General features: G+C 36.8%; 1 protein-coding gene and 2 long non-coding RNA genes across 8 annotated transcripts; all 3 read right to left on the bottom strand.

Moving 5' to 3' along the window:
* Window positions 1–6960: 6960 nt before the first annotated feature.
* LOC110865809 (putative 12-oxophytodienoate reductase 11) lies at window positions 6961–9362 on the bottom strand. The gene is made up of 5 exons (XM_022115132.2): window positions 9224–9362; window positions 9000–9140; window positions 8651–8781; window positions 8020–8181; window positions 6961–7687 (listed from the first exon to the last, which is right to left on the bottom strand). The coding sequence occupies exons 1-5, from the start codon at window positions 9349–9351 to the stop codon at window positions 7101–7103; spliced, it is 1149 nt and encodes a 382-aa protein (XP_021970824.2). The 5' UTR covers window positions 9352–9362; the 3' UTR covers window positions 6961–7100.
* Window positions 9363–12295: 2933 nt separating this feature from the next.
* On the bottom strand, window positions 12296–17872 carry LOC118483756. 5 transcript variants are annotated; one of them, XR_004871396.1, is made up of 7 exons: window positions 16205–17872; window positions 14524–16097; window positions 14363–14461; window positions 14204–14275; window positions 12859–12960; window positions 12587–12769; window positions 12296–12478 (listed from the first exon to the last, which is right to left on the bottom strand). It is a non-coding gene; the product is annotated as an uncharacterized LOC118483756 (long non-coding RNA). The 5 variants fall into 5 exon arrangements; XR_004871398.1 differs by having other exon boundaries at window positions 12297–12478; window positions 14363–14702; window positions 15422–16097; XR_004871399.1 differs by having other exon boundaries at window positions 12587–12675; window positions 12817–12960; window positions 14363–16097.
* A 39-nt stretch (window positions 17873–17911) lies between these two features.
* Window positions 17912–18803, bottom strand: LOC118483757. Of its 2 annotated transcripts, none has more exons than XR_004871401.1 (3): window positions 18484–18803; window positions 18280–18350; window positions 17912–18128 (listed from the first exon to the last, which is right to left on the bottom strand). It is a non-coding gene; the product is annotated as an uncharacterized LOC118483757 (long non-coding RNA). The 2 variants fall into 2 exon arrangements; XR_004871400.1 differs by having other exon boundaries at window positions 17914–18128; window positions 18280–18335.
* Window positions 18804–27504: the final 8701 nt, after the last annotated feature.

Raw genomic sequence — 27504 nt, 5'->3', positions numbered from 1 at the left:
TATAGAACAGTATTTATAGTTTGTTAGGTCGTTAGATGTCACTATCATGGTGACGTCAGCTGAAGCATATCAGTAGTTTGGTTTGCCTATAAGTATAACAGTACTCTGTACTGTTACACTTGATCGTTTTGAGTGAGTTTTTCTCCTCAATTCATCCTTTCATCTTGTGCAACCAACTCTGGTTTATCAGGCTGAGGGGGAGTTTAGATTGTAAGCTTGCTGTAATCATTTGCTTTCTATTGTAAATCTTTTGACTCAATGAAATAGCAATTGTTTATCAATCTATACTTTCTTTTGATTATGTTTACAAAGTTTGCTACTCATCCGCTGCACTTATTCGTTTTATGCAAACAAACACAATCACAGACAGCCTTCAGATCCTAACATAAACCCGTTTGTCCTTGTTGATTGTTGACTTTGACTTATCGGACTCAGACTTTGACTCGGATTTGAACTCCGTTTTTGACTCCTCTACATCATCTTTATCCAACACCTGATCAACCATACTTTTTATCAACTTGGACTCATGATCAGTGTCGGACGAAGTGAACATGACATCAATATTTTCTGGAAAGTTATCTGATGACACAGACTCCCACTTTAAGTTTGTTGTCTTTTTGACTCTTTCAGAATTTAGATTTCAAGGAGAATATCCATTTTCGACCGGGGGCGGACATCTATTGTAGACAACACTTGGTTTCTTACCAGAAATTTCAACTTCATCATCTTCTTTTGTTTCAAACTTCTTTTCTTCCGAAGTCTTTTCTTCCTCAAACGTTTTCAATCTTTCCACAATTGGGTAAATCCTGTCAACAACAAAAGTCGAACATGAGTAGCTTTTTAATAAATTGTTTACTCTTTCAGTTTCGATTCTTTGTGTTGCCAACTTCAATTCAAGCTCAGCACACTTCTCTGTGTAGTAGTTAACATCGTCAAGCTGTCTCATGTATGCTCCTTTGAGTGTATTCATTGCTGCAGCTTGTTCACTATTTGACTCATTGTACTTGTTCATTTCTCTGTTCAAGATATCATATGATTCTTTCAACCGTTTTATGTTGTGGAGCAACTCGTTGTTTTGCTTGATCAGAGAATCACAATTCATGCACTTCCCAGGAACTTTGACTGCCTCAGCATCTGTTTTGATTTCAAATTCTGGAACTTCTTTTACTACTCTCACTTGAACTTCTTCTGCTCTTTTCTTTTTCTCAGCTTTAGCTTTTCTCCTTTTTTCTTCTTCTTCCTCTTCATATCTTTTCCATTTCTCCTCTTCAGCTTGCCTAATTTTTCTGTATTTTTATGCCCAATATTCATCAGAAGCATTAGCAACAAAGGCTTTAGCGTTTAGCATCTCTCTGGCCATGAATTCTTCGTCTGGGCAATAATTGTCCCAAGTGAAACCATCTGGCAATGTTTCATCATCTTGTTCTGCCAAACACACTTTACTATCTTTTGGAATATATTTATCCCAACTAAAATCACTATCCTTTCCCTGATTAACCATGCATGCTCTCTTTGAATCTTCAATTTCTTTTCTACCATGTGCAGTTTGAGCCTGTTGAAGTTGATGTGGCTGTTGTGTAACTTGATGATAAATCGCCTTTTTATAGTAGTCGTTGTTTCCAAAGGGATTTTGGGCTCCATTTGCTTCACGATTTGTGCACTCTCTCTTGAAATGCCCCTTTTCCCTGCAACGAAAACAAGTAACTTTAGATTTATCAAAACCTAAAGCTGAAACATATGCATCACGAAAATCATCTTTGCCGGTAATTTGTTTAAACTTTTCAACATGTCTTAACACACTAGTCATGCACCATTTTATATCTATCAATTCCATTTCCTCAGCATCAATTTGATCGTAATCCTCTTTCGTGAGCATTGGATTCCCGATCCTTCCTGCAACTAAACCTCCATAAGATTCAAGCACAGTCACCAACAAAGACATGTAGCTTTTAGCAACTTCCTCAATATAATTCTGATCATTTTCCAGATTTAAAGCAATATTGCATTGAAGAACCTTTCCACTCTTTGTTGTAGAAAAATGTGGATCAAACGATGGAAATGAAGAGAAACTCATTTTGCTACTTGATCCTTGAGATGTCTTTTTAGAAGATCCTGTTGTGCTGAAAGCAGTTTCAACCTTTGGAGAAAAATTGGTTTTATCACTAACACCACTTTTGAAATATAAACCGATGTCTTGTTCTCCATCATAATTCTTCATTCTAGCAATCTTTCTTTGCTCCATTTCTTGGGCTTCAAGATGTTTAATGAATCCTCCCAGTGTTAGATTGTTATATTCGGCTCTATTATTCCTCAACATCATCAAAAATGTTCCCCAAACATCATGTGGCAACGCATCTGCCAGCTTCTCAATTAGCTCATCTTTGCTTTTGTTGATACCCAATCTTGTCATATTTTTCACCAAGTTGCAATATCTTTCAATAATCTGCTTGGTGCTTTCCGTTTTCAAGCCACGGAATAAATCAAATTCTTTCTTCAACAACGACATTTTGTTTCTGAGCAAATCATCATTACCAAGAGACTTTGCTTCTAACTCTTTCCAAATCGAATATGCACTACCATCATGTTGAAGTAGAATCAAGATGTCTTCTTTAATTGCCTGCTGCAACAAACCAACCATTAATTTCTCATCTTTGTATTTCTTTTTCTCCTCAGCACTCAATTCTCTAATTGGTATTTGCTTTTGATCACTGCCAAGCGGTCTGAAATATTGCAACTCAGTATGATCCCAAGCATCCAAATGATAAGCTTCAACCCAGTTACCAAAACGTTCAGACCAACTGTTATAATCATCAATATCCATGAGCTTAGGTGGTTTTTGAGTTGTTTCAGTTTCATTTTCAAGCAATGTGTTCTGTGTAATTGTCATCGGACTAGAAAAGGCATTGTAGAACTCGTTGTCCATGATTCGGTTTTCAAAAGTCACCAAATTGACTGTTCAAGCGAAATAGCAGTTTTAAAGCAAGATCCCTTTTTAAGCGGAATCAAAATATTACTTTTTCAAGCGGGATCACCAAGAACTTTGGAGCGGAATCACCACACAATTTGAAGTGGAATTACCACAACACTTTCAAGCGAAATCTCTTTTACAAGCGGAATAACACTACTCGAGCGAAATCACAGAATTTTTTTAAGTGGAATCACGGTTCTGAACGGAATCACTACTAATTTTCAAGCGAAATCAAAGTGATTTTCAAGCGAGATCAGATGACGTCATCATTCGTTCAAACGAAATAACCAAAACAATCACTTTTGGAACGAATTTTACCCTGAAACTTCTAAGGCTTTGTTAATACATGATTCCGAGCATTGTGTGAAATTTGAGCAGATTTTAATCGTGAAAAGATGTTCAATTTGAAAAAGAAGGTGTAGAAATCAGAATTCACAGCTGAATTGGTATGAACTCTTCCTCCTGAGCTCTGATACCACTTGTAGGATCGTATTCGGACCCGAACGAGTCGATCAGAAGAGTTTATCTCAGTTTCAAAGGCGGAAACAAAGAAACTGATTTCAATTCAGCAAGTATTTCACTTTAAACTGTCGATTTGATTGATATAAAGCTGTTTTACAACGATTCGACACTTCGGCAGCAGTTCGTGGCAAAACCGGAATGAATGATAATGATTTCGCTCCAGACTGACCTATATATAGTGTTTAGATTCCGCTTGAACATGACATGTTTATTTCAAGCGGAATCACCACTTTACAACTCAAGCGAAATCAGTAAATGCATATTCGGGCGGAATCAGAATGATTGAGATTTCGCTTGAAATGACAAGAAGTCATTTCAAGCGGAATCACCTACAATACAATAACTACTTTCTTGATTTCTGAGCGCTAATCTACCTATTTCTATACAAGACTTGATACAAGACGAAGTCGACAGACGGATGCACCAACAAGAAGTACCGTACTTAAGTGCGATCGGTGCCCTTATGTATCTCGCAAATAACACAAGACCTGACATTGCATTTGCAGTACCTGTACTAGCAAGATACAGTTCGAATCCAACACGTAGACACGGGAAGGGCGTAAAAAATATATTCCGGTATATTTGCGGGATACAAGACTTAGGTCTTTTCTATCAGAAAGATCAAAAGTCCCAGCTTGTTGGGTATGCTGATGCCGGATATCTATCAGATCCTCACAAAGCAAAGTTTCAGACAGGTTATGTATTCATATACGGCGGCACAACAATTTCTTGGAAGTCAACTAAGTAAACACTTACAGCAACATCATCAAATCATGCCGAATTGATAGCACTATATGATGCTGGTCGAGAATGCGTGTGGTTGAGATAAATGATTAATCACATACAAGAAGTATGCGAATTAGAACAGATCAAGAAGGAGCCGACAATTATTTATGAAGACAATGATGCTTGCATAGCTCAGATCAGAGAAGGTTACATCAAGGGTGATCGAACAAAGCACATCTCACCAAAATTTTTCTTAACATATGACTTGCAAAACGAAGGGGAAATTGATGTTCGCCAGATTAAGTCAAGTGAAAATCTAGCTGATCTGTTCATGAAATCTTTACCTTGAAGCAGTTTTCGAGCAGCTATAACACAAGATCGGTCTTCGTAGATTGAAAGATATTTGTTGAATTCAGGGGGAGAATTATACACGTTGTACTCTTTTTCCCTTAACTAAGTTTTGTCCCACTGGATTTTCTTAGTAAGGTTTTTAATGAGGCAGCATAGCTGATCCAGTAGTATCAGTTTTGTCCTATTTAACATCATCCTGAAGTATGTTGTTAAACTGTATATAATTCGAAATGTCAGAGGGAGAGTGTTATAAACCAGACATTTTAGGCCCAACCCATTGCTTATGGGTTTTAGGGTTTATAGTTATGTTTATCTATGTATTGTAATGTTGAATAGCATGAATTGAATGAATTCAGTTTATCTCCTTTTCTCTTTGGTTTTTATTACAAAAAAAAAAAAAAAAAAAAAAATCATACCAATTTTCGTTATTTTAGGTATACAAAAAAAAAAAAAATTTTGTAGTGCACATGTGTAATAGTACACATGTGTATGTGTACTACACATGTGAATTATTACACATGTGCACTACAATTTTTTTTTTAATTTTTTTATATACCAAAACTAGCGATTTTTAATAAAAAATTTGCAAAAAAAATAAAAAAATTGGTGTATTTTTTAGGCTTTTTAGTTAGTTTTCCATTTTTCGCATTAAAAGTGGTTTCATTTGAACCATCCCCTACAATCTATTTTTATATATTTACTATGAGATACTCATCATATTATTTCTTAAGTTAGATATATTTTTTTTGAACATCTCGATCAGGGATATACATGACCAAAGCTCGATTAAAGTGGGATTCGAACCTGAGCACTCTCGGACAGAAACTCACAAGATGATAAACCTTCCCACCTCAATTGCAACCACTAGGCTACCACATCATTGGCTTTAAGTTAGATATATTAGTTTTAATTTTATATTATTTATGGTATGGTCCGGTTTTTAGATATGGTCAAATTGGTCTATGTAGTATACCAGTAAAACAATCACTCCTCTTCATTTCTGATTCTAAAACTATCTCCAATGCATCTTTTAGAGGATGTCCTTAGAGGCCCTTAAAAGCTCTTACCATTGTAAACTTATGTCCTTAGGGTGCCCTTAGCAACTAAGCCCTTCCATAAGGGCTTTGTTTTTATTGCTTTTTTGCATGTGGGTGGGTCTAAAGTAAAAGAAAAAAATGTTTATTTAGATATTGTGTGTAGTGGGTAGGTAATGAGATGGAAATTAAGAAGGGTATGGATATTTGTTGGGTTGGAGATGAAGTAAGGGTTTTTAAAAATTTGTAAGGATATGATATGTTAGATGACGTGACAGCGAAGGGCGTATAAGGACGCACATAGCATTAGAGATAGTCTAAAAACATTAATAATAGCACTGTCTAATAGATATCATGTGAAGGTGTCAGAGTAAAACTTAATAATAGCACGGTCTAATAGATGCTCTCGTTTAAGACAACACATATGTACAATACCTATCATGTGAAAATGTTGAGTAAGAAATCATGGTCTTTTGGATCATTAAATTTTTATGGATTATAATCATCCAAAATGAAAATTACATTAAAGATGTGTTGTTGGTGGCCTTTGCCATCAACTTTGTCCTTTCAGATATATAGTAGAATATCTCACGAGTTATTTAGAGACCCTTAGTTGGGGATATTTTTTATGAACCAACTTGTGTTTTTTTTCTTTAATTATGTAACTAAACTAAATATACTATAATACAATCTATTTTTACATATTTACTATGAGATACTCTTCATATTATTTTTAAATTAGATATATATAGTTTTAATTTTATACATTATTTATGGTATGATCCAGTTTTTAGATATAGTCAAAATGGTCTACGTAGTAGATCGATAAATGCCAATGAGGTGGTGGTGGAGTGGTAAGGGAGAGTCTTGGTGTTCTAAAGGACCCAAGTTCGATTCCTACCCTCCCTATTATTTTCTGCGGCACCTGGTGATGATGGGAGACTAGGCGAATAGGTGGAGATCGTTAGTTCGATCCTTGAACTGAGCGGGTTTTACCTCACCGCACTGTCGTGCCTTCGGGCGAGTGTTCACGGGCTTGGGTCCTAGGTGAGGGTTTTCCCCGGTTCGGAGGCGAATGTATTCCGATGTGGTGAATTTCGCCAGTAGCCCGTTTGAAGGATTCGTTGGCCGTTAAAAAAAAAAAAGTACATCGATAAAACGATGATTAGTTGAGGTCTGATTCTAAAAACATTAATAATTGCATGGTAAAGTGCCTATCATGTGAAGATGTTCTAAGAGTAAGAAATCATTGTCTTTCAATAATTGTAGATGATTATAATTTTTATAATCATCCATAATTATTATAATTATTGAAAGAACATGATTTCTTACTCGAGAACGTAAACTAAAGAGTTGTTATAATAAAAACACAATTAATATTAATATTATTTAAAATAACATAATTTATTATCATGATAAAGATTTCCAAACATCAATCCAGTAAGTTCCTTCATTGCGCACTTACCATCTTGTTGATCCATTTATTTATATCACCATTTTCACACCTCAAGAAATGGATAATCAGTGTATCCCACAACTGGATCTTGAATATAGAATGTAGCCCTATTATACTTGTTCAAATCCGCATCAAGCTCAAACCGCCTAGGCAAATCTGGGTTCGCCAAGAAAAGCCGCCCGAACGCAATCAAATCCGCATTCCCACCGGCTACCACCTTGTCTCCATCAACTTTCTTATAACCACCAGCACTAATAAATGTACCTTTGAAAGCTTTCTTCATTGGAAGTGTACTATATGGAGTTTCAGCTTTGTTCCCAGCTTGCACCATTCTAGGCTCAATTACATGAAGATAAAGAATTCCATACTTATTTAGTGCATTAGCCATGTAAAGCCCAAGGGCTTCGGGGTTAGAATCGCCGCATTCCATGTAATCGGCGAATGTGGATAGCCGTATACCAACTTTGTCACCTCCGATCTCGTTCGCTATTGCTTCCACAATTTCTAGGGCGAGGCGACATCGGTTTTCTAGGGTTCCTCCGTACTGATCGGTTCTATCGTTCACCTGATCTTTCAAGAACTGGTCAATGATGTATCCATTTGCTCCGTGGATTTCGACTCCATCGAATCCTGTAAAATTCGTAACTGCAAGGGTTAGATTATGAGTTGTCCAAAGAAAATGATATTGCGTAATGCAATGGCGGACCAAGTAATTTTTGCTGAGGGTGCAGATGAAGGGTTTCAATCATATTTTCAAAGAATGTGATCTGGTTTTTTGCTTAAAAAATATAGTGCCCGCCCACCTACTAAGCAACATGGTCTGCCCCTGGCGTAAGGTGTATCACTGCTAGAAAAGTGGTGGTTTCTTACGCAAATACATGTCGGAAATGCCCCAATTTCATACATAAATTTTTTGTAGGAAAAATCATCTTAGGAAAAAGTTTTGGCAAATATTTACTAACCTGCATCAATGGCGTTACGTGCTGCTAGCCTGAAGTCGTTAATTAGGGCTGGGATTTCGTCGGTTCTTAGTCTACGAGGAGGAGACCAGTCTCCACCGTCTAGGCCCGGTGTGATTCCTTTGTCTGTTGAAAATACCGGAGCTTGCCCATTGGGTTGAAATCCTAATTTTATGATTAGATATGAAAAAAAGGTATAAATAAATATATTAAGCTCTAATCATGTCGTGTTCGGATCCGACTCGAACCTAAGTTGAAAGTTACTTAATTACATGTCCTTGATCCTGAGTTTAGTATAATGAATTTAATTAGACTTGTTAACGTAAACAAGTTAATTATATAATAAATAAATAATATATTTTTTAACGGCCAACAGAATATATAAATAATATATTACTAAACGAATATATAATAATATATGAATATATTGTTTTTGTGTTAAGAGTAACAACTAAAAGACAATATATATCAACAGTTTAGAACCATCAATTATTAAAGTCGATGCATCTTCCTATTCCTACATACAATTAATTTAGGGTAGGACACATTCTTTAAAAAAGTATATATATTTCAAGTCTCCACTAGCCGATTAAAAAACGAAAAAATATTTTAAAAGGAAAAAGTTATAACATACCATAGTTTGATACGCGACCTACATGCCAAATCTGACAAAAGAATATGCCACCCTTGTCATGCACAGCATTCACGATCGGTTTCCATGCCTCCACTTGCTCTTTCGTCCAAATCCCAGGTGTTTCAGGATATCTTTAAACATCATAACACATGTCAAAACATCAATCTCATTTTATAAAAGTCGATGAACATTCGAAAATGATTAAATTGTATACCAACACTCCTAGTAATCTGATTGAGTTAAATGGTGATTAGTGACACAAAATTTTCTTACGCATTTCCTACACAAAATTTCCTAAGCATGTTTTACAAATTTCATATCCAGTGCGTCTTTAGTACTTAGTACTTACCCTTGGGCCGTGTCTGAGACCCCAGTTGCTTCGGCGATAAGAAGGCCACCTTTGGTTGCCCGTTGAGAGTAATACAAAATGGCGTGTGGTTGCGGCATATTGCCATACGATCTATTTCTTGTCAACGGTGCAAGCACAACCCTATAATTTCACACACTAATCTTTTAAAAACATAACTTGTAAGTTGTATGTTGTAAAGAGATAATGTATGATATGAAGAGTACCTATGAGAGAGATTGAAGTTGCCCATTTTGTATGGAGTAAGAAGAGGAGATGTGGGTGCCATTGCGATTTGAGTTTTGCTTTCATGATCTCTTGTAGTCTCATTTATACACAAAATATATCTTGTCATTTATTATTTGTTGTGTGGTTATTTGCGTAGCTACGTATGCGATTACGTCAAACTATGGTCAAAGTCAAAAGGAAATGAATTTGATGATGATAAAATTGTCTTTTATTCACTTATATATTATATATTATTAATGATCTTCATTATTGTGGTGGCTTTACTATTAGTAGAAAGTAATACTTTTCTATGTTGTTGCTTTCTGTTACTTTAACATCTAAAGTTTATTTTGTTGGACGTATAAAAAACATTGTCAGTTGAAGCAAGAGTTGTTAAATAATTATGAACTAGTAAAACCACCACGCGTTGCGGCGAGAATTCGGTCAATAACAATTCGGTTCATGACAATATCAATTCGATTACTCGCGGGAATTCGGACAATAACAATTCGGTCCATGACAATATCATCGGGAATCGGGAATTCGGTCGATAACAATTTGGTTCATGGCAATATCTATACGATTACTCGCGTGATGGGCACACATGCATTATATGCTTGTCTTTAAACTCAATTTGCATCGTTAATAATGTACTTGAAAGTTGAAGGGCTTTGTTTATAATTATCGACTCCTAATTATGTCTTACACACCAACTTAGACTATTTGAAATTCCAACAACATTTATCATATTAGTGCTTTGAATAATGAGTGCCCTCTCTCTAATCAACACTTTCTACAATTTAATAGTGGGAAGTTAAGTTATTTAGTTTGTAATACTAAATGTATACAAGTGTAGACCTCTATATTTGTAAAGGCTACAAAGACATACAGAAAGACTAATGGAAAATAGAAAGCTACCATGTATTTACTATTGAAAAACGAAGATATATAGTATGAAAACTCTCCAATAATTCTAATACGAATATTAAAAATATAAAGATGCTATATGCATAGCCAAAACCCACCGAAAAATAACATTCTAAGGGGACCCAGGTTGGTTCAAAAGGTGCACGTTATAAAGAAGTTTCACATGTGAAACTTTACAAAACACCACCGCCACACCCTAAAGTTCACGCGTGGAACATGTTTCGCGTCATAAATTTGACGCGTTAAATTATAAAAATCCGACCGTTCACCCTCTTTTAACCGTTTCTTTTGACCGTTGCACCCCTTTTTTAACGTTATCTTATTAAAAAAAAAACCTATAAACAATCTATATATACTTTCAATTTTTAACCATTTCACCCACACCAAAACACAAACACATATCACACATTCTACAATTTTTATACCATTTCACAAATGGATTTCCCTACGGATTCGACGTTTCCGATGGACAGCGATAACAGTCGTCTTCCGACAATGAGACGCTTAAATTTTTCGTGTCGGTGTATAACGATCTTGAAGGAAGTTCGAACCGCCCAAAGAAGAAAATGGTGGATCATGATCGGGTACATGCCGGATCCTCCTACACAAGTTCACGTTTTCCCGAAAATATCCAACAATAGTTGCGTGATGAAGAAACTCACTTTCGGCTGAGATACGATTTAATCGAACTAGTAGGTTCTTTAGGTTTGGAATTTTCTAATTCAGACGAGGAGTAGAGTTTCTTTATGTATGTTTTTTTTAATTGTAGTCTAAAATATTGAACTAGTATGTTTTAATTTAAATGAAATTTATAATTTATAAATTTTAGTGTTTTATTGTTAATTTATAATTTAAAAAAATAAAAAATAAAAAGTTGTGAGTGATGAAATTTGAACAAGTGACGACCATTTCCACTAAAAAAGGTTGTGAGTGATGAAAATAATGGTTGATGACATGGCAGAACTTGATTGGATGTTGTGGATAATAAATTTTTTAGAAGTGATAACCACCCCTACCCCTAACTCTGAGTTAAATAACTTTCGTGTACCACCTGTTTGTTTGCATTATTATTTTATGTACACAAATTTAATAAAATAAAAAGAAAATACAGCTTCAAGCCAAATTAGTTCCTTCACTAAACCACCACCACAACAACTACCTTAACCGAACAATTCCGGCTGTCACACTAAACACAACCACCGCCACCATCAAACAGCTCCACCACCACAGACAACACAACCACCGCCAATTTGATGACCACTATTCTATTTTCTTCATTAAATCTGTTCTTTAAAACCATAAAACAAAAGAAAGGAAAAAAAAACGAAAACAATAAAACCAATCGACTCAGATCTACAAATCATCATCGTCTACGCAAAACAAAGAGGATCAGATGCACAATTCGTCATTGTCGGCGCCAACGAAGCATGGCTCAGCGCCGCCACGGCTGCAACCAGAGTTGTCATGCCAAGTGGTAGGCCACCGTCAGCCGGCTAAAACTCTCAACTAAGAGAAAAGTTTGCAGGAATAGGGGGTTTGATAATAATAATAATAAGAGTGCTATTAGGTGGGCTGGATTTTTTTGAGTGTTCATAGGTAGTTCCCAAGACCAAACAGCGAACTTAAATATAAATTCTGACCTCTACAGAATCTTTTGCAGGAAACTTCGCTGTTTAAAAGAAGTATGTATGCAAAGTTCGCTGTTTCAAAATAATATATAATTGAAGCTCGTTGTATCAAAGAAATATATATATGGATACTTCGCTGTTTCAAACATATATGTAATAAAACTAGGTTATCACCCGCGAACTTCGCGGGTAGGAAAATTTACTTTGTATTAATCGAACTATGTCAGAAAATTGTTTTATAATTGTTTTGAATTGAAAGTTGTAGTTATTAGGGTTGCGAGTAGGGTCAGAAACTTTGGGCAATAACTGGAGGCAGAAAGTTGCTTCACTGAATGACCCACGACAAAAAAAAAAAAAAAAAAAAAAAAAAAAAAAAAAAAAAACTTTTATTTATTATAATAGATTATTAGAACTTTATTAATGTTATGTCTGTTCTTTATTATAACACTTAACATGTACCAAAAACTAAAAAAACTATCATGAATTTTCCAAGGCTTTAACACCACCACCGTCACCAACTTTTGAAACACACAAACACGATATATTTTGATATGCACAATCACATTACATTGGATTTCAATATTGGCTTACGAATAACATAAAATATGAACTCCTAGTCTTCTATAAAACAGCTAACAAACATGATTTCAGCAACACCAATGATTTCCTCACTGCCTCCCTTGCTATTTCTCTGTGTGCCTATATTTCTCAAACGCGTAAAGCAAAAGAATTTAATAGAAATAACGAACCACTTATATACATACATGTTTTGGAAGTTGGAACAAAAATGCAAAATAATTAACTGACCTGGCTTCCAACCTCGTTAACCATACTGTAATCGGCAAGAGGGTTCTCAAACAGGCCCATGGTAAATTTGACGCGTAAGATTCTGGTCACTGCATCATCAATACGGTCCATTGAGATAAACTCGTTGTTGACGAATGATGTAAGATCGTTAATGAACTCGATGTAATTATTCGGGGCCATAACCTGTTCAAGATTTTAAATTAAATATCAAATTAATGTAACATGATTACCATAGTTGTCAATAGTTGCCGCTATGGTCGCCCACTTCTAACCTTCACAATCCCATATCTGCACTGTATTATTATAAATCAATGCATCGTCGTCTCTCCACTCTTCCTTTAAGGCAGATTCCCTCTTTTCTTCGGTGTTATTAGCTAATAAAAATTCAATGAAATTAAAATATTAAGTGAAATATATAATATATAAGAGCAGAGTGACAACAGTAATATAACATAATTACCCCCAAAGATAGCTTTCACATCCCAGAATCTTGCACCACACTGCAGTACCTTAACATGGCGTGTCTTTTTTATCACGTGTATTTTGTGAAGTACTACTTTTTATCACTGTTTGATTTTTGCATTAATCTAGTGCATACATTTGCCAAGCCCATGTCTCAATATGTGCAACACAAAAACATACTTCTTATCTCCTGTCTTTCTATTGATAGGCCTACTAAAAACCAACTTATCTAGAACTTATCTAGCTAACAGATTGCAAATTGCCAATCTTACCTTAAAGTTTTTCCTCATTGACCAACACCTCTATGAATTTACTAACGAATATTGAAGTTTACCCTTTTCTGAGTACTTAAAACGCATATTAGTAATATGTACATGTATACAACAAAAACAAAGACAAATACTGGTCATTTTTTAGCTAATTACATCCCAATTTTGATGCCTTTTCTGTTGACACCATCTATATCAATCCTAACAACATGAAATAAAACATATAACCTAATAAAGATGAACGAATTAATGATGTACTTAGTGGAAGGATTTCACCTTAATTATTGGATCATAAGCTTGAGTGTATCATTGAGGCATCTGATCAAACACTTATAGTGCTCGACTGAATATAAAAATTACCTATTATTCTGCAATCGCTACCAAATCCAAAACGATAAACGTACAATAGAAACTATAAGACCTCAATTCCAAGCAACATCACTTATTGAAATCATCGAAAATAAGAGATCATAAACAATAATACACTCTTCTTCAATTTAAAGACTAAATCAATATCCAAAACCCTAATCAGATAATTTAATCTAATACTCAAAACTATAACACCTGGAAAGTTGAATAAGATTTACCTAAAAAATCCAATGTGTACGTGAATCATCTTATGCTCATTATTTAGCTATCCCCACAAAAAGACATCGTTATTTAACTGTCCCCACAAAAAAAGGTATGATGATGCAAGAAATCTTCTAAACCATCGACCCACATGCACGTGATTCTTCCATAGTTATACTTCCCAACATTTGACCAAAAAGATGCGCTTTTTAATTCTTTCGGTGTTTATTACTTGAATTATCAACTAACAATCTAATATCATTGGAGTACTATGTTCTATGCATAATGTACAACTTGTAGGTGTTAATTTTCTTACAGGTTTATGATGGAATTTTTAGCTTAGCTCATGTGATGACTTCCAACAGTTCTTCAAGAGTGTCATAACCACCTGAGAAAGTTCACCAACGGAATGCAATAAATTTTTAAGATTATTTCAAGACTTGGAATCTTTATGAAACAGTAAAAAAATCTATACCCAAAAGAGCAATAAAGGCGTCAGCTTGGCGAGCCATCTCAGCTTTTCTATCGTGCATTCTGCCACTACTTTCTCTTTACCGACCGTTTCACCAGTTATCTATAAATCGCAAATCTTTTAAACTCGGTATATTACATATAAAAAACCAGTTATCTATACACCATCAAAGCCCTTCATGGAACCCTATAGTCGCTGGAGTTGACGGATGCTCCCACCGATATCAACACCACCGCCCATCCTTTGACCAAACCGACACCACCAAAGGCGTCATTGTTCTCCAATTTGCAACCTTAGATAGTTCACGCGTCGGAGTATGTAGCATCGTCGTAGCGTACAGTGGCTAACAACAAAAAGTGAAATAAAGGAAATCTGGATCATCATCAATAGACACACAGGAAACTGACAAAAATCATTGTTCTAAAAAAATAATTTGAATATATATATTTTATTTTCATGTGGTAAAAAATATTTTTTAATGAAAAATGTGTTTGAATTTCCTAAATTACATTTAAATTAACGATTTCGTAGTACTCCCTCCGTCCCATATTAAGTGTCCAATTTTGACTTTTCAAGTCTTTTTCTTTCAATTTTGACCGTAAATATCTTAGAGATAAATGTAATAATCCCTTTCCTTTAAAGGAATACAATCTTACCACCGTAAATCCAATTCATTCATATATTTTATATCAAGTGTTACGTAACACACACAAAAAAAATCTACGGTCAAAGTTGAAAGAAAAAGACTTGGTAATTCAAAATTGGACAATTAATATGGGACGGAGGGAGTACGTATAATCTTTACTCACCACCACCAACTGAAAACTTTTCTTCACAAAAGATGTTAACACAAAAGGTCTTCCACTTTTACTCAAAACGTGTTAGGTATATACATGTGAAAAGTTGTTATTTTTATAGTAAGGTCAGTTTATGGGGAATGATTAGAAGCGAACCTGGTTGGTTGTATTATTTTCTCCCTTTAAAACAAAGCTATCCATCAGTTTCAAACACATCACACTCAATGAAATCATATAACTTTTTATTTCAATATTTAGTAGCTACCTCCATTGTTCTCGTCAAGATTAAGACTCATCATTGTATCAAGCATCTCAGAGTTGTGCTTGTAACCGCATTATTTAACCTGGTGCTAACTTTCGTTAATATATTCACATCATTATAGTTACTAATAGGCTGCATAATTTCCCTAACACTCTTGTACAGATCAACATAACTAAACGAAGGAATTCTCCTTCAATGCCAACCTAAATATATGGTAAGTTTAGTACAAACGCTTAATTATAAGTTTCTTCTTATTTTACATGTATAACATATAGAAAAGCATGTGTATACAAATATACATACCTTATGCCCCCATTGGTTAAGAGTGATATCAAGAGTACCATTACTCATACCCTGTAGCATAATAGCTCGGATACCCGAAAACTTTTCCATATACGTTCCACAGTTCCAAACCATATATTATTTTGCATGGTTATTATTTTTTCTCCTTCATAATTATGCTCCCCGTTGTATGAACGACAGTGTTCAACATCTTAATGAGACCTGACTGTTGAACTAAAAATGCTTAATCATCAAAATGAGAGTACAAAACCTGATTGATCCTTCTAAGCTTTCGGTTTCACCGGGGCTATCCTTCGACGAATTTCACCGATATAGCCAATGTCGACGCTCCATAGTTTCCAATAACTTTCATTCAAACGCTCCAACATGCAGTATGCTAAACCTCCTCCAAAAAAAAAATTAATGTAAGAATCAACTATTAAGTCAAACGCTCAAACATGCAGTATGATAAATTGAGTATCAGATGATGATTATAAAACTAACCTAAGCCATCACAACTTTATATGCCACTGCACAACTCATGGATAATATATAATGACTTATCAGTGGCACCGACACCAGCACCAACACCAGCACGAGCAAAAATGCAATTACGGATAAAAATGATAGCTTTGTCAGAAGGAGCAAAGAAACCCGCTTGTGCCATAAGAATATTCACACCAATCGGTATAAAGGAACCCACTTGTGCCATAAAAATATTCCCTCATCCTTTTCGTTTAATATTATATATGTGTATATCTGATATAATTATTAGACAAATCTCACCAAATATGCCTAATTAAATGTGAGAGTACGCCACAATGACACATGACATTTGTGACTAAACATTAAATGATCTTCTACGCTAGCAACTTAAGAGTATCTGATATGCAAAGAAAGAAAGAAGAATAAGTAAAACAGTTGAATAGCCTCATGAGTCATACCTGAGCCACTTGGGACCATTAAAAGTACATTGCTTCTCTCTAAATCTAAATTGACATTGCTATCTTCTACGCTAGCTCTTTCCATTTGTATACCAGACCTAAAATTTAACAATGATAGAACATACTAAAAGTAGAGTCAGACTTCTAATTCTCATGTGTATGTATACTATATATAATAAGATATATATATATTTGATAGTTTATTATTTTAAATGAACCACTTAGAAGGCTAAGAGATAGAAAGTCACTTACTTAAGGCTTTATAACACATTGTATAAATCTTAGTCAAAGGCGGCAATTTCAGCATATTTATTTGTGAACGGGTCAACTTGGTTATGGTTTGTCTTAAGAGATCAAATTAACAAAAGATTAAGCTAAATGGGAAACTGGTCCAGTGGGTCGAACAGGTTAAAAGGACCCAAAAGCGTTTGGCACCTTTAATTTATCTCTAAGTTTTTCAAATCTGAATGAAAAAACAAATGCTCTTTCATCTACAATCCTAAAACCCAGTTTAAGGAACGAAAAAGTATCAGTTGGTTGATAAAAAAACCCCGATTGGCTATTTTTGCATTCAAGTGATACCAACCGAACATATTTGGTCACTCAACTAATCACTTACTTGCGGAAGAACGGCAGATGCTGACTATAAGCTTGTTTCTAATGTCTTAGGCGCAACCTGGAACATTATTTAACTAAAAGTGAAAGGCATTATATACGGTGTGCAAGTAGTAAAGATAAGGCCAATAAGGGCTGCAAATGTTTTGGGTAAAAAAATATATATTGGTTCTTAAAAGGGGAATGAAAGCCGAAGCTTACCAGCATGAAATCGAGAAATAGCAGGATGTTCAAGAATAAAATCACAAAGCTGCACTCGTCCAACATGTAAGCTCGTTTCTCATGCCAAAATGATAACAAACATATAGAACCCAATAATTACATTACTACAATAAACACAGAGCACGCGTTATGAATCCCTTGTTGCATAAAGTGAAGTATTAAACATAAATTGAAGTCATGGTTGGTGGCACTATCAGCAATCAAGAGACTTGTATTGATCCATCAAAAGAGAACATCATTCTCTACTAAAATTACAATTTCTCAAAAAAAAAAAAAAAAAAAAAAAAAACCTCGGCCCAGCCCCTTTGGAAGCTTAAAGTGTATTCTAAAATTGAGGCATTTTCAAGTTTTATAAGAATAATCCACAACCAAATTGATCATACATTAGTAAACCGGTTTAAAAAAACTTCAGATTTTGGTCACAACATCTAATTTTTTCTTTTCTCTTTTTTTTTAATTTCATAGATGTTGTTATGGCATAAATTGATCAAAAATATCCATGAATTTGGAAGATTAAATTATAAAAATTGTATGAATCGATATATACTAACCCATGAATAGAACAAAGCGGCGATTTGGTGGACGAATCAGATGGTGGTCAGTGATGGCCATTTCTGAAGCGGCGAGCACCATTACCGTCCTCGTACCTGATACACATCATCCACTCCACCATGTGACATCTCTTTCACAGGTTATGTTTGTACAAAATTTCAACACAAATGAATTCCAACAACAAATAACAGAAAAATATGAGTTTAGAAACAAAATCAGGAGACTTGCAAAATGTTATCCTCTCACCAGACAAATTGAAAAGACTAACAACGCCAAAAAACTTCAAAGGAGAAAGCTTAAACCTACAAATCAGAAAACTGAGTTTGGTCATCATGTATGGTTCTCATTTTAGGGTTGCTGTGAAAAGGGGAAAGATGCGATAACAAAATGCAATGAAAGAATATTGTACAACAGTCTAAGAAAAGGATTAACAATAGCAAAATTACTTACTGATACTTGATGCATTCATAGATGGTTCAACCAGAAGGAACATGAATTTGATATTTAGGGTTTTTTAGAAAAGAAGCGTGGTGATTGTTGGTGCGATTAGGGTTTGCTTTGATGAATGATTGATCTCTTCTTTGCGAAACAGAGTGAAATGGCCAAAACAATGGATATCAAAATTAGGGTTTCCAAGGTGCAAGAGAAGAAGCGTATTATATATGTGACCCGAATCTAAGGGATCAGTGGTGAGAAGGTTCATGAGAATCACCATTGTCGATTTGCTGAAGAAGATTTTTGGATTTACTGAAGATGATGCGTAGCGGCGTTAGGGTTTTGAAGGTGACGATAGAGATGAAGAGAATGAAACTGGGATATAAAGAATCCATTTGGATCATTTGGTCGACCCAAATCCATTCGGATCCCGCGTGCATTTGTTTTAAAATCGTGAATGTAGATAGCAAAATGGGATTTCCCTCCTAAATCAGATTGCCACATCATCCTACATGGCCAAAGACAAATGCCACATTGCCCAAATCCATCTCATTTATATATATATATAGATTCGTTGTTTCTTATTTTCAGTTGAACTAGGTATGTGATATCTGTATTCAAACGAACTCATTTAGCCAGTATATATGTAAAGATGATATGAGTAATATGTATATTTTAAAGATTCTTACACATCTAAACAGTATCCTTTTGCATACAAAATAGTATTCTTCTGCATTCAATAACCTTACGAGATACAATTATAAGGGGTAGGGTGGTCATCACTCACCACCAATTTATCACTCACAACTTCCAATCAAGTTCCGCCACGTTATCGAGCTTTATTCCATCACTCACAACCTTTTTTAGTGGAAATGCCCATCACTCACCACCACACCCAACAATTTCCCCCCAACCAACAATTTCCCCCCAACCAACAATTTCCCTCAAAACAATCAAAACTCAACGCGTCAAAAATACAACGTGAATTAAGTTTCACGCGTTGAATATGAGGGGTGGCGGTGGTATTTGGCAGTCTTCCACGCGTTGAACAATCCCATCACGGGTAAAACTTCCACCGCCCTGGGTGGCCTAAGACCGCGGGGTGTGATGGGGCTTGGATTGGGGGCTTGGTTTGACATGTGGCGGGGATGGGCTCCACCAGGCCACCCCAAAAAAGGTGGGGTGTGGGAGCAGCGTAGGCTAGCGGTGTGGGTGGCCATGTGGATATTTTATATATATATATATATATATATATATATATATATACGTATATATATACATATATATAGGGTAATGCTCTATAAAAAACCCCTTAAAATGAGAAAACTTTGCAAACTCAACATGTGGCCAAGGACCTTCCACGTATGCATAGTATTCTGATTATGGTTTTTGCCTTTAAGGGTATATTTGTAATTGTACATCTATCCACCCAACCCCCAAGATATCTTCCCCAATTGATTTGACATTATCATTAATGCACATCACCTCATTGTCAAACCCATATTTCTTTTCAATTATTTCTTTTTTAAAAGCAAAAATTACAAGATATCTTCTCCATTAATTTCCCTCATATCTTCATTTACCCCTCTTCTCCTGCATATCATCCTACCTCCATTAATGTCCATGGAGACAAATCCACCAAGTTATTATGTGAAGGTTGGATTTTTTTTAATTGAAGAAGTGTCAAATTGCAGGTTGTGTTGATGACGATTTGGGAACTCGATTTGCAGGAAACGATGGATGAAGATGATGTGCGTACCCGGCTTCTTATGTGAAGGTTGGATTTATTTTAATCAAGTTATTACACTTATTTTTCTATATTTGATTTTGATATCAAGCAAGAAATTTGCTTTGAAGTTTAACTGTAGGGTTTGATTTCTTTGTGTATTGTATCCATACTCTCATCAAGTTTTTTGTTTGATGTTTTCTTTATTTATTATGTGGATTAGTTCAATATGATTACTTTATATCATCTTAGAAAACCTAAGTTGAAATTCATACATTGATGAAGATGAATTTATTTGATGTTTGGTTTATTAACGTCAATTTGTTTTATTTTTGCCTCCACATATACCAGTAGACCTTTGCCTATAATCTTGGCATGTTTTGGACCAACAACATTGGTTATTTCATTTTGCTTCCAATATAATGTATAAGAAAGAAAGTAAGAAACAAGGTAATAAAATACAATTTTTAGACCAAATTAGAAATTTTGAACATATTTGAGAAGAAGAAGATAGATTGCAATGTGGATCTGATTGCAATTTTGAACATCGTCATACCCTAATACATGTTACACTTTATCCTATTAGACATAGCTATACAGTTTAAATTATTATAGTTATGACGTGTTTAACACATGCCTGATTTTTTTTAGACGTCTAATAATCGGCACATCTGTTTTTAGAAACGAAAAGCCAAGTTTGTCTTACAGCACAACCAACGTAACACGTGTTATAGTCTGAACTCCTGTTTCACAGCTAAGCCAAATTTGTCTTACAGCATAACCAACGTAACACGTGTTTTAGTCTGAACTCCTGTTTCACAGCTAAACCATAGTAACATGTTATAGAGACATGTATTAGGGTATGACGATGTATTAGAGACATGTATTAGGGTATGACGAATTAATTGCAGGTTTTTAGTTCTGTGTACTTTGTTAGTTGTTGTTTCAGTTGTGTAAGATTAATTTGCAGGTTTTTATTTTTGTGTTAAAAAGTTGTGCTTGGTTTGGTTGCTTGTTTGGGCTTTTGATCTGAATAGTAACTGTTTTTTGTTGGTTTGGTTGCTTTGTTTGGGGCTTTTGATCTAATAGTAACTGTTTTTGTGATGTTATTTGAGGAAAAAGATTTTCTGGCTATGAATGTGTTAATATTTATGTCTGGTTAATGACTTAACGGTTATCTTATCTTTTCGTTATTAGGACGGTGATGGATTCAAGGGAAATAAGATCCAATTCTCGGGTCAGTTGGTTTCGTCAAACGTGGATCAGATGCTCAAGGATCATGACCATGTTTATGTTACAGCACAACACAACTGTGACAACTCGAGTTTCCAAGATTCCATTCTCGCATTTATTTCACGTTAATTGTTTAGATTGTTTGTTGACACGACTTGTTTGTTTCGCAACTTGATACGTTTGCAATATGTTATATCGTGTTGGGATTTATCTGTTACATTTGATGTGCATGAGTGTGTTTGCTGATATATGATTGTAGATTGGTTAATATAAGTGTTGTTGTTTGAGTAATAAAATGGAGCTCATGTCAAACATCCCTCACGAAAACACTCATGGCCGAAAACATTTGAAGTGTTTTCATCCACCGACTACCCAATGAAAACCAGACTGGGCTTCGGCCCAGTAATGAATAAATATAGGATTTGCTTTAACCTCGTGCACGAAATGGATAATTGGAAAAACCCTAATCACGTCGTCCCTCTCCCTCGCTATTCTTTGAAACCTGACGGCTGCCCTCCTCTAATTCGAAGCCAGATCTCTTGTTGATTATTCTGATTCGGTTAGTGACTTCCGCGTTTAATTGTTTTTCAGATCTGAATGTATATGGTTATGATGTTGGTTGTGTTCTTTTTCATATGATCGATCTGTCATGCGAACTTGGTAATAATGTAGGGTTTAGGTTTGATATGATTGATATGGAATGATATGATTGTGTTTTGCTAAATCCTATTAATTGCTCATCATGTGATCCACTGACAATTATAAGAATATGTGAATTCTTTAAATTAATGATGGATGATATTATTGTATGCTTACCATTGGACCGATTATATGTTAATATGCATGATTCTAAAGGTATGGCTAGCATATAAGTTGGTCCAATAGAAACATGAAAACAAATTGGTATTGTCGGCCATTATGGATAGATAGAATGGTGAATTTGTAGTATAGTAAGGATTAAAATAATCTTGGAGTTGTCAGGAAGGGTATCGATTTGCATAAACAAAGACTAGATGATATTTGACTAACAAAAGTGATATGATTGGTGGGGATGGGCGGTTGGGTGAAGATCTTTGGCTGATTAGTATCATATATAAATAATATGAAGGCCGACTTTTATTACATAAAAACATAAACACAAGGTCCGAGGTTCTTGAAACAAACATGTCCGAAATTCATGAAAACCTTGTGTGATCCGAGTTTAACTTGGCAGCCCACTAGTCTGAGTTTCAATATAATGTAGTAAGGTGGTCCGAGCTTTTAATGTTTGTAAGGTCCGAACCATTTGAATAGTAGTATGTGTTATGAATCTTGGTTGTTTAAGATTCACAATCTGATTGTTTAAGATCATGAATGCTGGTTAGTATGTTTATCAATGGATTGTTGATTTGGTGGTATACGGCCAAAACATGTTGGATTGTTGATAATATTACACACTTTCCTTTAATTGTATTTAACTTCTTTTATATGATTAAAAATGATTATATGCCGTAGATAGATGTATAATCGAACAATAATGCCCAAGTATATAAGTACGATAAATGATACCAGTGTGTTAATACATATGATCCGAATATACATATGGATATATGCTTAGTTGAATGAATATATATGAGACTGTTAATCAAATCACGAGTTGTGTTTATAGGACATGCATGATTACAATGTTATAAAAGTTGATCATCGTCTGTTATGTGCAAAAGGTCAACTATTGTGTGAGATATGAACAACATTGACCAATCGATACAACTTGTACAACTTGTTTAATGATGGTGCGTTATTTGTATGGCCTGTGAAAAATGTATAACTTAAGTGATTGGGCAACTGATTGATATCGGTACTCATGCTAGGACGTGTTTTGATCCGTTTGGAACAAACAGAGTAACGTAGATAACATACCGAGCAAACCAAGGTGAGTTCACACTCTTACCAAGGCATGGGATTCCCGGGGTGTTGGGAATGGGATTGAAAGGTTGATTAGATACTCTATTGACACTATGACTAGACTACCACTTTACTATCCTCGGTTGTGAAGGATACCTATAGTTACGAGTAGTCTAGTGGTTATACAACGTGGAACACCACCACCAGTAACGTGGAACACCACCACCAGTAACGTGGAACACCACCACCAGTAACGTGGAACACCACCACCAGTAACGTGGAACACCACCACCAGTAACGTGGAACACCACCACCAATAGAACATACAATCGGCCCAGTAGAGCCACCTGTTACAAACGAACTTACTATTACGCATTTACTTTCTGTGAACTCGCTCAACTAGTTTGTTGATCATTCTGTTACATGCCTTGCAGATCGTTAGGTACTTGGAGCTTGCACTGGAGAAGCGGGTCGTTGTGGACAAGGATCGTGACTTTTCTGTTAAACTATTATGACACTTAAAACTGTTAACTACTACTGGTTTATTTACTATGCTTCCGCTACATTTTGAAACGATGATTTGTTTGATCACCTTTTGTATTGAATGGATGGTTTTCATTTATTTTACTTAATATTAAATGCATGTTCAATATGATTGGTGGCTTGATCCTGGTCATGTCACGCCTCCAAGCGGTGGTACTCCGCGTGGAACACCACCACCAGTAACGTGGAACACCACCACCAGTAACGTGGAACACCACCACCAGTAACGTGGAACACCACCACCAGTAACGTGGAACACCACCACCAATAGAACATACAATCGGCCCAGTAGAGCCACCTGTTACAAACGAACTTACTATTACGCATTTACTTTCTGTGAACTCGCTCAACTAGTTTGTTGATCATTCTGTTACATGCCTTGCAGATCGTTAGGTACTTGGAGCTTGCACTGGAGAAGCGGGTCGTTGTGGACAAGGATCGTGACTTTTCTGTTAAACTATTATGACACTTAAAACTGTTAACTACTACTGGTTTATTTACTATGCTTCCGCTACATTTTGAAACGATGATTTGTTTGATCACCTTTTGTATTGAATGGATGGTTTTCATTTATTTTACTTAATATTAAATGCATGTTCAATATGATTGGTGGCTTGATCCTGGTCATGTCACGCCTCCAAGCGGTGGTACTCCGCGTGTGGATTTTGGGGGTGTGACAGATTGGTATCAGAGCCATTGGTTATAGAGAACTTGGTTTTAATATGGGAAAAACGTTTTTATTAAAACCAGACTATAACCAGAACAGTGCTCTCAACGATCCACAACGACGCTTCGCTCCACGTGCAAGACTCGACATCCTAGGTAATAAGGTTTATGTTTGTTACCTGCTTGCTAGAACTGCATAGAACTTTGCTCGTAGTATGCTTACATTACTTTGCTCACAACTTGTTATTGCTTGAGAACACATACGTGCTTACACTCTTCTGTCATCGCACTATTCGTGAACCATTCTTACTTATGCTACCTTTACTGTTCGATCATGTCTGGACGTGTTGACATGACTCAAGCCCAGTTGACGGCTCTCATTAACGAACAAGTTGCTGCGGCACTTGCAGCCGCACAAGCAGGAGGTATAACCTGCTATCCCAGACCTATTCTAGGATGTTAGATCCTACTCTCGTGACCCAACTTTCGCGCTTAACCTTGATCTATCTTTCTCGCGCAACGGGTCAGAACGCACACATTCCAGAACATCATGGACTGTCGTCCAAGCACATTCAGTGGCACATTCAAGAACTTCATGTGTGAATGCCCTGAGGCTCGCAGGGTCAAGTACGCCACTGGTACTTTGGTAGGAATCGCGCTAACCAGGTGGAACGCGCAAGTACAGATACTAGGGTTGGCAGCTGCTAACGCCACCCCCTGGAACGAATTCAAAGAACACATTAAAAGGGAATACTACACGCGTGATGACATCCACAAGTTGGAAGTGGAGCCTTACCATTTGAAAATGACGGGGTCAGAAATTGAAGCTCATACGAAACGATAGAACGGACTGGCCATCTTGTGTCCAACCATGGTGGACCCTCCAAACAAGCGTATCGAATTGTACCTCAAGGGTCTAGCCTCAGAGATTCAGAGCCAAGCTACATCGGCTAACCTCGACAAAATCCAAGACATTCAGTGTCTTGCTCATCGCCTCACGGATCAGGCAGTGGAACAGAACAGGCTGCCTAGTTGTATCAGCGCTATTACTACCGCTACCACTTCTGCTACTCCCGCTACTCCTAGTGACAACAAGCGGAAATGGGATGGGTATTCCAGCAAGGGTTCAGCTACCGTTCGGTCTCAAGCACAACAGCAGCACAAGAATAGTGATCGCCTGAGCACAGCAGAAGCTAAGGAATTCAGGAGCCCACGGCTTGCACATCGGAATCGCCAGCAGCAACAGCAAGCAGAAATCCTATACAAAGAAAAGATTGTTCGCATTCCTCGTTCTGGTCAAGAACCTCTCGAAGCTCAAGGCGACAAGAGTGGTGCCGTGGTTGGCATCACCTCTTTCTTGAAGGCTCAGAAATGTTTGCGGAAGGGCCACACCGCAACTTTGGCTCTCGTTACTGACTCATCAGCGAAAGAAAAGAAGTTGGAAGACCATTCAGTTGTACACGACTTTCCTCAGGTGTCTCGCAAGGATTTACCTGGTCTACCGCCGCATCATCAGGACGAATTTCAAATCGAGCTCGCTCCAGGAGCAGCACCCATAGCTCGAGCACCGTATCGCTTAACTCCACCAGAATCGGAAGAACTATCGACGCAGCTACCAGGAATCTTGGATAAGGGATTTATCCGACCTAGCTCTTCGCCTTGGGGAGCTCCAGTGTTATTTGTGAAGAAGAAAGATGGTACGTTCAGAATGTGCATCGACTACCGTGAACTCAATAAGGTGACGGTGAAGAACCGTTATCCTCTTCCGCGCATAGATGACCTATTCGACCAGTTGCAAGGGTCGTGTTACTATTCCAAGATTGATTTAAGGTCAGGGTATCATCAGCTGAGAGTCCGGGATGAGGACGTCTCCAAAACCGCTTTCAGAACTCGTTACGGACACTATGAGTTTCTTGTCATGCCATTCGGGCTTACGAACGCGCCAGCAGTCTTCATGGATCTTATGAACAGGGTGTGCAAACCGTATCTTGATAAGTTTGTTATCGTCTTCATCGACGACATTTTGATTTACTCCAAGAGTCAAGAGGAGCACGAGCAGCACTTACGTCTTATCTTGGAACTTCTTCGAAAAGAGCAATTGTACGCAAAGTTTTCCAAATGCGACTTCTGGCTTCGTGAAGTCCACTTCCTAGGCCACGTGGTAAACAAGGATGGGATTCACGTCGATCCATCCAAGGTAGATTCGATCAGAAATTAGCCTGCACCGCGTACACCGACAGAAATACGCCAATTCTTGGGTTTGGCAGGTTACTACAGACGGTTTATCAAGGATTTCTCGAAGATCGCGCAACCACTTACACTACTGACACAGAAGGGTGTCACCTACCGTTGGGGCAACACGCAGGAAACTGCTTTTCAGTACTTAAAGGATAGGCTTTGCAGCGCACCTATCCTCTCATTGCCAGAGGGCACGGATGACTTCGTAGTATATTGTGACGCATCAATACAGGGTCTGGGTTGCGTATTGATGCAGCGGGATAAAGTGATAGCCTACGCTTCTCGGCAACACAAGGTTCATGAACGGAACTACACGACGCACGATCTAGAGCTGGGAGCTGTTGTTTTCGCGCTTAAGGTATGACGACACTACCTGTACGGTACCAGGTGCACGATTTACACCGATCACAGGAGTCTCGAGCATATCCTTAAGCAGAAGGATTTGAACATGCGTCAACGACGATGGGTCGAGTTACTTAACGACTACGAATGCGCCATCAAGTACCATCCAGGAAAAGCCAATGTTGTGGCTGATGCCCTCAGTCGAAAGGACACTTTACCTCGGCGCGTGCGAGCGCTACAGCTTACGATTCAGTCCAGTCTTCCTGCACAGATACGAGCTGCTCAGTTAGAAGCACTGAAACCCGAAAACGTCAAAGCTGAAGCCTTACGCGGCTCAAGGCAACGCATGGAACAAAAGGAAGACGGCGCCTACTATGTAACGGGGCGTATTTGGGTCCCACTTT

The sequence above is a fragment of the Helianthus annuus genome, chromosome 11 (genome assembly GCF_002127325.2).
Source record: "Helianthus annuus cultivar XRQ/B chromosome 11, HanXRQr2.0-SUNRISE, whole genome shotgun sequence".
In the NCBI taxonomy this organism is placed as follows: domain Eukaryota; kingdom Viridiplantae; phylum Streptophyta; class Magnoliopsida; order Asterales; family Asteraceae; genus Helianthus; species Helianthus annuus.
The sequence above is the reverse complement of the archived record's forward strand: the minus strand, read 5'-3'. Positions and strand labels throughout refer to the sequence as shown.

What these genes read in the sequence shown, in the direction of transcription:
- LOC110865809 (XM_022115132.2), bottom strand. Translation starts at nt 9,351, where the DNA reads ATGACAAGATATATTTTGTGTATAAATGAGACTACAAGAGATCATGAA. An exon ending in AACTTCAATCTCTCTCATAG is followed by an intron (nt 9,141 to 9,223) that starts GTACTCTTCATA and finishes GTGAAATTATAG; the next exon opens with GGTTGTGCTTGCACCGTTGA. An exon ending in AGGTCGCGTATCAAACTATG is followed by an intron (nt 8,182 to 8,650) that starts GTATGTTATAAC and finishes TCATAAAATTAG; the next exon opens with GATTTCAACCCAATGGGCAA.